A 13847-nucleotide genomic window follows, 5' to 3' on the forward strand; every position below is an offset into this window, starting at 1 on the left:
GCCAAAATCAGATTATTTTTTGTCTCATAGAATCATAGAACTGTTTGGGTTGCAAGGGACATTTAAAGATGGGCAGGGACATCTTTCACTAGATTAGGTTGCTCAAAGCCCCATCCAACCTGACCTTGACCACATCCAATGATGGGGCATTGATGACTGGCATCCCATTCATTGCCTTTTCCCTGTAGCTGCATTTTCATATACCAAAGTGTCAGTAATTGTTGGTGAAAATGCTACTAATGAGCTAGAAAAGATATACAAGAAAGCTATTTTTAATATCACACGACCCTGTCTGAGCTAATTGGATTGAGTTTAGTAGTCAAGGGTGTGATAATTATTTTTAATACGAACTGTGGTTAAAATGCAAACTTTGAAGTTCTATATAGTATTTTAATCCACAAATTAACTTCAGTAACCACAAAATTAAAGAAGTTAATTAGTGGATAAGTGTTTCATATAAAACATCAAAGCTGAGATGTGCAGTGCTGCTGCAAGAACAATGAAACAGTCATAAAGAAATCTAGAATAAAAAGAAAATGTGTAGGTGGTTGTATTGGGTTTATGTAGCAAGGTTTTGGTATCAGGGGAGCTGCAGGGGTGACCTCAGTGGGAAGACACCAGAAGCTGCCCCCATATCAGACAGCTAGTTCCAGCCGGCTCCAAGACAGACCTGCCACTGGCCAAAGCTGAGCCAATCAATGACGTTGGTGGCGCCTCTGATAACATATTCAAGAAAGGGTAAAAATACTGTGCAACAGCAGCGGAGAGAGGAGTGAGAATATGTGAGAGCAACAACACTGCAGACACCAAGGTCAGTGAAGAAGGAGGGGGAGGAGGTGCTCCAGGTGCCAGAGCAGAAAATCCCCTGCAGCCCATAGTGAAGACCATGGTGACACAGTTCAGAACAGAAATCCACAGTGCAGCCCATGGCGCAGGTGGATATGCCCTGAAGAAAGCTGCAGCCCATGGAGAGGAGCCCACACAGGAGCAGGTATCCTGGCAGGACCTGTGGCCCTCAGGGGACCCATGCTGGAGTAGTCTGATCCTGAAGGACTGTACCCCATGGAAAGGACCCACGCTGGAACAGTTCTTGAAGAACTGCAGCCCATGGGAAGGATCCACGTTGGAGAAGTTTGTGAAGGACTGATATCCCATGGCAGTTCATGAAAGACTATATCCTGTGGCAGGGACTCCACACTGGAGCAGGGGAAAAGCGTGAGGAGGAAGAAAGGGCAGAGATGTTACAAACTGACCACAACCCCCATTCCCCATCCCCCTGTGCTCCTTGGGGGGAAGTAGAAGAGTTGGGCCTGAAGTTGAGCCTGTGAAGAAGGGAGGAGTGGGGGAAAGGTGACTTTAGTTTTGTTTTTATTTCTCACTATCCTACTCTGTTATTAACTAGCAATAAATTAATCTTCCCCAAGTCGAGTCTGTTTTGCCCATGACAGCAATTGGTGAGTGATCTCCCTGTCCTTATCTCAACCCGTGAGCTTTTTCATCTTGTTTTCCCTCCCTGTCTTGCTGAGGAGGGGGAGTGATAGAGCAGCTTGGTGGGCACCTGGCAGCCAGAAGGTGTTTGTAATTTCTGTAATCATACATATAAACTGTTTACATTGGTGATCTGCTTGCCCTGGGTGGTACCATTATGGCATTTAAGCTAAGCTAATTAAAAGCATCAAATTCTAGATGTTATAAAATCAGTGATACAATGAACAATAAACCACTTCAATTTGCATGTTAATTTCAGTCATGTATTTTGACATACACTTATCATTTTGCTAAAAGCTAAGCCGGCTACACAGCAGAAGTCAGAGATACGTGTAACTATGCCACTGTTTCTCTGGCCCCTCCTGATGCACAGTGGCAAGAAAATAAGATGTTTAAAGTAATGGTGAGGGCTGCCAGCTAGCCTTACATAGACTGGATATTTTTAATGAATCCTTTAAAATACAGTCTTGCCATTAATCACTGGCTGATGGATGTCATGCATATAAGGCTTAATCGCTATTGATACTGTGAGGGTCAAAGGATGGAAAGAAGAACTGATGCTACTTAAGTACAAGCATTGAAGTAGTAGAGGAACACAGTGGTGAGACAAAAAGGACAGGTTTAAGTTAAAGGATATCTTAACACAAGCACATGAAGGTTTTCTAATCGTATGTGGCAAGAATAACAACTATCCTTTGATAAGCAAGACAGTTTGAACACCTCCTGGTTTCAGAAGGGAGCAAAAGAATCAGGGCAAGTACATGAGTTAAATGCTTCTGATAACGTTTAAAGAAGTTTCAAAGTTCACAGATGTTGTGACTCAAAAGACTTCCTACCTGCTACCCAGAGTGGGGAATCTGCTTCACCGGTTCTAGACCCAGGCAGTGCAAACACTAGGACTCACCGTGTGATTAATATGATTACTTTAATAAAACCAAATTTGTCAGGCACAATTTGCCCTTAGTGAAGTTGGCTGTCATCAATCACCTCATTTTCTATGTGCCTTAGCATAGTTTCCAGGAGGATCTGCTCCATGAGCTTGTCGGGCACAAAGGTGAGACTGACTGTCCTGTAGTTCCCCAGGCCTTCCTTATTTCCCTTTTTAAAAATGGGGGTTATGTTTCCCCTCTTCCAGTCCATGAGAACTTCACCAGACTGCAACCACTTCTCAAATATGATGGATAGTGGCGTAGCTGCTTCCTCCTCTAGTTCCCTCAGGACTTGTGGATGCATCTCATCAGGTCCCATGGACTTGTGCACCTTCAGGTTCCTTAGGTGGTCTCAAACCTGATCTTCTCTTATGGTGGGCAGTTCTTCATTCTCCCAGTCACTCCCTTTGCCTTCTGTGACTGGGATGGTGTGGCTGGAGCACTTGCCAGTGAAGACTGAGGCAAAAAAGTCATTGTGTACCTCAGCCTTCTCCATGTCCTGGGTAACCAGGTCTCCCGTTTCCTTCCGGAGAGGGCCCAAAATTTCTCCAGTCTTCCTTTATATCACTGACGTACCTATAGAAGTTTTTCTTGTTGCCTTTGATGTCCCTGGCCAGATTTAATTCCATCAGGGCTTCAGCTTTCTTAACTTGATCCCTGCCTGCTCAGGCAATGTCTCTGTATTCCTCCCAGGCTACCTGTCCTGTCCTTGCTTTGACTGCGGAATCAGACTCCACAATCTTATCAGATTGTAAAGTAGGTATGTTTATTCAGCGCTGGGCAGCACGGGAGGGGGGTAGTCTCACCAAAGCCATGCGTGCCTGGGGCAACAACTTGTCTCAATTTATACTATCAAATGTTGCATATACATAAGATTTCTAAATATGCCTATACATATTCATAAACTAGCCCTGCTTCATATTAAAATTAGTTCCAAAAAGTCATTTCCATAAGTCCCTCCCAACTGTGCTTGCATAGTGCCTCTTGGTGGTGGTTGTGGGGGTCCTGGGGATGAAGGCTTGGTAGTCTCCCTCACTCTGAACTTTTTACCTTCTCTCTTCATGCAGACTCAGTTGTTCCTTGGTCTTTGTCCAAACTATAGAGTTGGTTTTAGCTAGTTCTCATCACGAACTGTCCTTCAGGAGGAACTGTAGACTCCTTGCTTCAATTAATTTACACAATAGTTAGTAAAACAAAGCATTATTTATCAACAACAATCTAGGTAATCGTTAAGCAATTAGATCTACTACAATTTCTTTAACCCCTTCCCTCAGCTTCCACCCCTTGTAGGCTTCCTTTTTGTGTTTGAGTTTGTCCAGGAGTTCCTGGGAGCTCCTGCATGCCAGCAGCTAAGCTGACAGCCTTCTTGGGTGGCCCCTTCTTAACAACTGTCTTCCCCTCTCAGTTCACGTACATGGGTTTCCAGCTTAAATGTGGGTTCACCAACCCACTTCCTCATGTCCTCCCTTTGGCCACGCAGGAAGAACCACAGTGTACCACGCGGCATGTTGTCATGACCTGGAAGACTTCCCACCTGCTACCCAGAGTGGGGAATCCGCTTTACTGGTTATAGACCCGGGCAGTGCAACCAAACACTAGGACTCACCGTGTGATTAATATGATTACTTTAATAAAACACCATAAATCGATACTCACAAGTAAATCACTATGCTTGTTGATATCATGGAGGTAGTGATCATATGTTGATCACCCTTGACAGCATTATAATAAACAATACACAGAAAGGTAAAGAAATAGACTACAAAGTTGATCAACACATTATAGTAAGCTACAGGTGGACAAAGTAAATAGGCATATGACCTGCTCAGAGGAGAAGTGCTACGTGGGGGTGAGAAGGGATCTCAGGCCAGCTGAGAGGGAGTTCCATAGAGCACTTTATGATCTGAGATTTTATACCCTTACAGTCTTGTAGGCTTTTTGTATGAATAACTTTGATAGGCAAGCCTTTTTTATCAGTTTAGACAGAACATGGAGGTGTTACAACACTGGATGTGTGCTCCCCCTTATCCAATAGATAGTTTTTATCTTTGGGCTTTATTCCCCTTGAGATGGAGGGTGTGAGTAAGGCATTGTTATCACACATGCACACTAGGGATCGAGTGCCTCAGAAAGGAGAAACTACCCGGCCTATGCCCTGTTATAGTTGAATTTAAACAAATCAGGTCTGAAAAGGATTCACTAAATATTTATTAAGGTAGGAAAGCAAAAGCAGCGCTGGGCAGCCAGGGAGTCGCAGCTCCACCAAGGGCTCGCAAATTCAAGCAAGCTGAGCAGCTCTTTTTATCTTCACTGAGGTAGCTTCTGACATCTTTGGTATGCCACTCTGCTTCTTCTGTTATCGTGGTTTCTTGTCAAACAGGATGTTCCCATGTTTGGTGTAGCAAGATAACATTGTGGACATGTCTCTTTTTGTTAAACAGGAAGTTCTCAAGACCACCACAATGGGTTCATTCCTCTTGCTTAACTTGTTTGATCAGCAAATTACCCTTAGTTACTTATTACAATTCCCCCCTTCTTTTATTTATAAGTGATTTACTGATCAAACCTAGACAATACCTCACAAGCTGCATCTAATTCAGGATTTTTGTTTGGTATAATTTTCATTTTCAGTTCAGATTGCTTCATCACCATTAGTTGCACTTTTCATCTACCTAAGGTCCAATCGAAGGGCTGATGTTCATTTTTTTAAAGTCGTGGTAATCAATACCATTAATAGGATACTAGCTTTCATTTCCCCACTGTTCAGTACCTCTCTGCCTTCCTCGTCTACTCTTTTGCAGAGAGCAACGGGATATCAATATCTTCTCAGCAGCAGCAGGTAGTCTTCTGGGGAATTTTGCTGTTATCCTGTCAATAATTTCCAAGGTCTAAAGAGTTAGTTATCTCTTAAATATAGTTCCACCTGTTTGTTTGTTGTGTCCGTTTCCAGGCAAATCTTATAGTACACTGTCTTAAAACTCTATACCAGTCTGTTTCATATACTTCCCAAAGTTCAGGTACTGACAGTTCCCATCCACAAAATAATTTACGAATTTCCACTTGATCCTCTGGTCCCCTGGTACATATCAAATCATTGTGACATTTCATACGGTAAGGTTGTCTCTTAAATGAAACACAGGACCAATCTCTATTACAATTTAGACATCGGCAAACAACCCAACATAAATGTCCGGAAGTAGGGTGTTTTAAGCAGGGTATTCCCCAGAGATCTCCTATTCTGGGTGATTCGGGTATCTCCATCTCTGTGTTGTTTTGCAGTCAGCCAGCAATGTTGAGACAGATAGCACAGTCCCAATAACGTCCTTTACACCACCCCGTGGCTCAACATTGCTGCTCCGTGGGTGGCATAGATAGAGATAGAGAAAAGATTCTGCCAACTATACAAACAAGGTTAACAATCTTTAAGCATTAAAACCATTTACCATTATCAATAAACAATAACAGGCAATAACTAAAAATGACTAACAATAACTATAAATCTCTAACAAACGTTAGCTAACAATTCAAAACTCAAACATGTCATAAGCTAATTTCAAAACATTATCATAACAAGATTACATAACAAAACAAAATAAAACATTTCTTAGCATATATAAGGTTTGTTTGTGGGGGTTAAGAATCAAGAGGCAAGAGGTGGGCATTTAAAAGGGTAAATTTTCATGCCCCTTTAAGTTTAGGCTGTGCATGCGTTTTCATTGTGCAGTTTTGGTCAGGGCGTTAGCCTGAATCTCGATCAGGAGGGTCACGGACCAATTTGTTTGTCTCGCCACAAACAATCCTTATCATTTTGGAAAAGATGGGAGCAGGAGACAACACACTTTGTACGGTTTTGCTGTTCAGCCTTTGTCTCATCGTGACTACAGTAACCATCAGAATGTGCTTTTGCGAGTGTTTTTGGTCACGCCGGTACAGAAGAGTGCGATCTCTTCCTCGCAATCTGCCTGGAGTAGTGGAACCAATGGGATACCAAAGCAGAGTGCGTGAGACTGTTATATATACAAACAAAAACTGTTGATCTCCAGCAAAGTTACCATGTGACTTGTTGTTCGTTTCTGTTCATCTTCGTTACCTCGTGAAGAAAAATACCAAGGACCAGGCATGGACTATCATGGAGGGAACAGATGGAGTTACCACCCCAACGTTATTCAGGACTGTGCTGGACTCACGAGTGAAGAAGCCTGTTTTCCACGTCACATGAGACTTTTCTGGACTGTTATTCTGTTATTCAACTTCTAGTTCATGTTTGTTATTAAATTGTTATTTGTTGTTTACTGGTTGTCAAATGATTCCTTGAATTTACTTTGTGTCCAACACACGGTTTTCAAAATAAATCAAAAGGGTTGGGTAATAATTATATTAATAACCTACAAAAACCAAAACATAAACCAATACTTATAGCTATACGTTTTGTTACCAAAATCTCGGAATGAAGAACTTATCAACACCAATGTGATGTAGATAAGCAGACACTTCTTTATTGACGGCCGGGTGCGTGAGTGAGTCCTCTCATGATCAACACACACCAAGTCTCAAAATCAGACACCATATATAGAACTTATTCATACATATTCATTAAATATTCATGCATAATCATAATATTTCCCATAAATCATTAACATATTCTCCTCCCATATCTGATTCTGCGCAGTAGAGCTTAGAAAGGTCCAGAAATGGGTCTGGGGTACGATTTGGGTAGGTGGTATATGAGTCGGTGGTCGCGATCTCCCCCTGCCGGAATTACCTTTTACTAAAGTTCACAGTTTCTTGGCAGGTAACTACAAGCTGTTCCAGTTGACTCTCCCCAGTTCCCATTAATCCTATATTCTGACATTTCAATGCAGTTTCTACATATGGAAGACTAGTTAACTACAAAGAAACCTTTCAAACCCTAAATTTATTGCCTAAGTTTTAACAATGATTCTAGCCCATTCTTCTGGCCTTGGTACGGGACTATACAGAGGATCTCATAGCAGCTTTTACTATATAACTATAAGCTTCATTAAAATATATTTCTTATCCTTCTATATTTCTATTCTATAAAATGATTTTATAAAATCAAATAATCAAATAAAGTCAATCAATCTTAACTTATTAGAAAATCTGTAACAGTTTCACTTAGGTAATAATAACAATCAATATTATTTAAATGAACTATAAACACTATAGTTTCTTAACACATTCCCTTTTTTTTTTTTTTTTTTTTTTCATGCATCACTATCATGGCTAGATTATAGGGATTTCGCATGCGCGGTCTTTCCAGATTTTTCCAACACATTCCATGGGGCTTTAAAATTGTGCATGTGCACGTTCAAAGGCATACATGGATCATTCGTGTGATAAAAGATGGCTGCTGCGTGTCCAGATGAAGTCCCGGACCCACTTCCCGAGCATACCACTCCGGTAAGTCTGTTAATAGTAACATTTATGGCACTATGGCCAAATGACAGGTCTTTGCTTTCAATGTATAATGTTTTCTCACCATCAGACTGCCACGTCACCTGCCAGGGAGGAAGGGTCTGGAGTGCACATTTTCCCGTCTGAACATCCCATAAGGTGAGTGTTTTTTAAACGTCTAACCTATATGGTTCATTATAAAGGGGAATCAAATCCCTTTGTTGTTGTTGTTGTTGTTGTTTAGGCAGAGGGTGCGTTTTTCTACTGTCACGTGTCAAGAACTTATGGCGGAGGTGGAAAAGTATAAAAGACGTTACCACATCCTCGTCTATGCGTTCCTGGCGGTTGTTTTCTTTGCTATTCTATTTTTATTTTTACTCAGCCTACATTGTTATATGAATTGTTAATAGTCGACTGTTCCCAGATTCCTGTTTGCTATTAAATTTTTATTGTGTTAACTATATAATCTGTATTTTCGACTGTACATTTCGGCATACCACTCGAATTTGTTTAACGCCATCGAGTGAAACCATAGTAGCAAATTGCATGTTAGTTATAACGTGTTGAATTAATCTTATAAAACATGGAACAGCACATGGCAAAAACAATAAGGTGGCTAATCCACATAACAAATAAAATAAAATTCATTTTACCCAGGGGCTCCCGGGAAGCCAGGAAAACAAGTCAATGTTCCAGTCTTTCCAAGTTTGGATGGGAACATGGGCTAACATTCGTATTTCAGATGTGATTTGTTTAACTACCTCACCATTGTCATCGATTTTCAAACAACATTTGGAAACATTTAATTTACCACAAACACCTCCTTCTTCGGCTAGCAGGTAATCGAGAACCATCCTGTGTTGATAAATTGCATTTCGCATTTGAGTTGCTTGGTCTGCCAGTAAGTCAAGAGCTTTAGCTGTTTGGTTAGTAATAATTTCCAAGACAGCCTGTAGCCGAATGATACGATTCGGATTGTAGATAGGTTCTCGAGCACCGCTAATGAGTTCATTGGGATTCCAAGTCACAGGTCCATAATACTGTATGATATGTTGGGGTGTCCATTCATTTTCCCCAGGATTGGCTACTTCCACTTGTCATAGAAGTATCAAAGGACCGTCGATGTCGATTTAGGTCATCATATACCTTAACTCCCAATTTGTTTCCCTTTTGGTCTGGTAATAAAAAAAGAAGGGGCGTATAAAGCCTACATAACATGTCCCACTCCAATTACTTGGTAATTTTCGATATGCATAATGACCACAAATACAATAGTGACCTTTTAAAGCCCAAATTCCATTTGCAAATGGTCCTTTCCCTTTCTGTCTTAGGTTGGAATTACAAAGAGACTCAAAATAGGTGGTGTTTTTCAAACCCAAAGGGTGTTTAATGTGACTGTTTGATTTTACTCCATTAATCCAAAGATTACATTTCCATGCTCCTATTCGACTGATATAGTTGCATTTAATGGTGACTGTTTGGCCAACTATACCACTTATGGCACAAGTTACAAAATTAGCTTCCCCCAATTTCACGATCCCTGTGAGATTGGTTCTAGACCAAAAGCTATCAAATTCGTTTTTATGCCCAGTTTCATTGACCCATGCCCACCTTGATTGTCAGGGGATGAGATTTTCGTCATAGGTGTTATAATACAAACGCCATAACATGTCACCTTCGACAGGATGGGAGGAGGAATGGTCATAAGTTGATTAATTAATGGGTCGACACCCAGGGATGATACAGGGATCCCCATATTTAAATGTCCAATTACATATACTATGACCCACAAAAACTCTATTGCTATCATTACAATTAAGACAATACTCTCCTTTTCCCGGAAACTGGATTTTCCATGGTTCCATTTCTTCATTCCAATATAGCGAATTATTGCCAATCGTGTATCACTTAAATCACTTACAAGCCATCTTGGGGATATCGGTTTTGACATCTGTGGCCAGTCCCTGAATCCTAAAGGACTCCCACATACCCAACAGTTTGTCAAATTGGAAGCATTGGCCACTTGTTGGCCTAAAGTTATAAATCCATTTTGCCACCTCTGTTCAAGGAGGGGGGTACAGGAGTTTCCCTTAGTATTAAGGGCGGCGATAACAATCAACCAAAACACTCTCTGCGATAGTATGTCACACATCCTATAAATATTAGCAAAGCAATCACCACAAAAATTAATTAAGCCTCTCTCTTCCCAAATTTTTCCAAAAGCATGTATCACCCCAAAGGCATACTTTGAATCTGTATAAATAGTTCCAATTTTATTTTTTTAAGAGTTTTAACGCTCTTAACATAGCATATAACTCACACGCTTGTGCGGACCAAGCTTTACTTAATGGTCCTGATTCTTTTATCTTAAAAGTATACCCATCCACAATAGCATATCCTGATTTACGTTGTCCTTCAACCACTCGTGAGGAGCCGTCCACAAATAATTTTTCTCCTTCGTCTAATTCATCTTCTTCTAAGTCCTCCCTTATTTTAGTCTGCAAATTTATTAGTTGGAGGCAGTCATGTGTCAAATCTTCTTTAGGTTCTCCGTATAAAAATTGGGCAGGATTCTGAATAGAAGTGGTTTCCATTTCTAGCCTAGGGGAGTTAATTAAAATTCCCTCATATTTTAGCAATCGACTATCTGTAAGCCACTTATCAGCCTGTTGTTGTAATACTCCTCGAATGTTATGAGGGGTGTATACTTTTAGTTCACCTCCTAAGGTGACTTTTCCAACTTCTTCTACCAATAATGCAGTGGCCACTATTGCTTGCAAGCAGGTGTGCCACCCGGGGCTTACAGGATCCAGTATTTTAGAATAATATCCTACAGGCTTTCTCTGTCCTGCCCATCCTTGGGTCAGAACCCCATAAGCTGTCCCGTTATCCACATTGATAAAAAGTTGAAAGGGTTTACGGATATCGGGTAAACTGAGGACAGGTGCTTCTACGAGATCTCTTTTTATATTTTCCCAACGATTCTCATCTTCAAGGGATCATTTTACCAACCCGTTTTTAGTTAATTTTTCGTATAAGAATTTTACTTTACTGCTGTAATTTTCTATCCACTGTCGACAATACCCTAATAATCCCAATAACTGTCTTATCTGTCTTTTATTAGTGGGCGCTGTTAGAGACAAAATTCCTTTTACTCTTTCGGGATCTAATTTCTTGTGTCCCTTTGTGAGCCAATGTCCCAAATATTTTACCTCTTCTTCAGTAAACTGTAATTTGGACTTAGAAACCTTTAATCCCTTGAGGCCTAAAAAGTTCAATAATTTGATGCTCTCATTTCTGACTCCTTCTTGAGTTTTTCCAGAGATCAATAAATCATCCACGTATTGTATTAGAATTAGTCCCTGACTTAATTCATAAAATTCCAGTAACTGTTCCAGAGCTTGTCCAAACAAGTTTGGAGACTCTGTGAATCCCTGGGGCAAAACGCTCCACCGTAATTGTTGTTTTCTATGGGTCTTGGGGTTCTCCCACTCGAAAGCAAAATAGTCCCTACATTTTTCTTCTAAGGGACAAGCCCAAAAAGCATCTTTTAGATCTATAACACTATACCATTTACAATCTGGACTTAACTGATTAAGTATAGTGTGCTGGTTAGCCACCACAGGGAACCGGGTAATGGTTCATTCATTTACAGCTCTCAGATCTTGTACTAAACGATAAGACCCATCCGGCTTCTTTACGGGCAATATGGGAGTATTGTGGGGAGACATACAGGGTTCCAAAAGCCCTTGGGCCAGAAGTCCCTCAATTACTGGCTGCAACCCTTCTCTCCCCTCTCTAGAGATGGGATACTGTTTTATCCTAATTGGCTGGTCTGGGTCTTTTATGGAGACCGTGATCGGTTTGATATTTAATTTTCCCACCGACCCTGGGCTATACCAAGTTTCTGGATTAATCTTGGCTTCATCTTCCGTGGTTAATAAGCATAATCTTATTTTTAATTCCTCTTGATCTACTTCCAAATTGATTCCTAATTCCACCATCAGGTCTCGTCCCAGAAGGTTATATTCAGCTTCTGGGACCAATAAAAATGTTCCCACCCCATATTTATTTGGAGCTTCTATTGTTACATTCCTTTTCAGGGGCACTTTGAAAGGTTCCTCCTTTGCACCAATTACTTGGAGTTCTCTAATCCTCTGAATTATCATATCCCGGAGATCTACCATATTATTTCTATGTACGAGGTCTTGATTGTTCCAATTGGGCCTTTGCAGGGGCCATTTTTCATCTCCGGCGGGACCTTGCTGATGTCTCTGGTCCCAGTGTCTCATACCTGCTGTTCTGATCATTCCTCGTTCTTCGTTTGTAAACAAGATCTTTAAAATAGACTCCATTTCATCCCAAGTATAAATGTTAGGCCCGAGGAACTGATCAAAACGTTCGGCTACCCCTAATGGGTCCTCTAACAAGTGTCCCATTTCTTTCTTAAATTCCATCACATCCCCAGAGCTGAGGGGTACAGATACAAATCCAACTCCGGGTTGTGGTCCCCCCATAGCAGTCTCCCTTAATGGATACAATAGATTTTCCTCCCTCCTTTCTCTAGTTTGACTTCTAGACATTCTTCGATTAGGAGGGGCCTCTTCCTCAGATGGGGGGGTGCTGTTGGAAGAAGATCATGCTCAGGACCTTGTGGTAGCGGAGGAGGGGGAATATAGGGTGGGGGAGACGCTGGAGGCTCGTCTACATCCTGCCTTTTCTTTCTATCATTTTTCTTTTCTTTTAATGGGAACAAATTAGCGGTCTGAGCTATGCCCAGGATCCATAAAAAGGCATACTCGCTCTCCTCCTTATTAAATGGTCATTTGTTGTTAACATATATGTTTAATTGTTGACATATCCAATCCTCAAAAGATCCATAAATTGGCCAGTGTAAATCTTTTCTTATTTGTTTTTCTCCCCATACTTCCATACAATAATGGACCATTTTCTCCTTGGACTTCCCCTTTAGAGAAGGGGAAGTACCCCAATATTGGATCATTAGGCCTAACGGGCTATCTTGGGGTATAACGGGGAGCCCACCCCCACCCTGTATCTCCTGCATGGAACCAGAAGACTTACTCTTCTTCTGTCCCATCTTCTGAGAGTGCCTTCTTTCACTCAAAATTCACTCACTTCCCTCCGTTCGTGGCCCATGCCCTCACGGACAATGGGAACCGCACTATTAGGAGGTCCACACTCACTTCGCCCGGTGGACTACTAAGCCCAGTGGACTTACTCACTCGCACTCCGGGTACCCAATCCCCGACCGAATGGAACCACAGTATACTCACTCACTCCCGAGTCTTCATCCAGCTCTTCGTGCACTAAAATTACGGGGAACTGCAGTATCTCCTTTCTCTTTCTTTTTGCTTTCCTGTCTCAGTTCGGAAAATCCAGGTGAGCTAAATTGGAATCTCCTCTGAGACCATCTGAAGATGGGGCACCCTCCCAGAGTTGAATTCCGAGTCAGCTGTCTGGATCCGAGTCACGACACCAAATTTGTTATAGTTGAATTTAAACAAATCAGGTCCGAAATGGATTCACTAAATATTTATTAAGGTAGGAAAGCAAAAGCAGCACTGGGCTGCTGGGGAGTTGCAGCTCCACCAAGGGCTCACAAATTCAAGCAAGCTGAGCAGCTCTTTTTATCTTCACTGAGGTAGCTTCTGACATCTTTGGTATGCCACTCTGCTTCTTCTGTTATCGTGGTTTCTTGTCAAACAAGACGTTCCCATGTTTGGTGTAGCAAGATAACATTGTGGACATGTCTCTTTTTGTTAAACAGGAAGTTCTCAAGACCACCACAATGGGTTCATTCCTCTTGTTTAACTTGTTTGATCAGCAAATTACCCTTAGTTACTTATTACACGCCCAGTCCTGCTCCTCTCTTTATGGCTTCAAAGGCTGTGTCCCTTCTTCAGCACACTTCTTTGTTGTTTTTTTTTCCAAACAATAGCCTGAACCTCACAACAGATTACATTTACCAAGAAGTCTGCTCTCATCCATATTTGC

At 41.4% G+C, this 13847-nt stretch overlaps 1 protein-coding gene across 1 annotated transcript in view; it reads right to left on the reverse strand.

The window, feature by feature from the left end:
• The window catches only part of LOC129783181 (uncharacterized), a 36799-nt gene extending 23339 nt beyond the window's left edge, over positions 1-13460 (reverse strand). The window contains exon 1 of the mRNA XM_055793034.1: positions 8333-13460. Coding sequence (XP_055649009.1) covers positions 11474-12415 — 942 coding nt within the window. The 5' untranslated portion in view covers positions 12416-13460 and the 3' untranslated portion in view covers positions 8333-11473. The remainder of the gene's footprint in view (positions 1-8332) is intronic.
• Positions 13461-13847: the final 387 nt, after the last annotated feature.

Source organism: Falco peregrinus, chromosome W, assembly GCF_023634155.1.
Source record: "Falco peregrinus isolate bFalPer1 chromosome W, bFalPer1.pri, whole genome shotgun sequence".
NCBI classification, from domain to species: domain Eukaryota; kingdom Metazoa; phylum Chordata; class Aves; order Falconiformes; family Falconidae; genus Falco; species Falco peregrinus.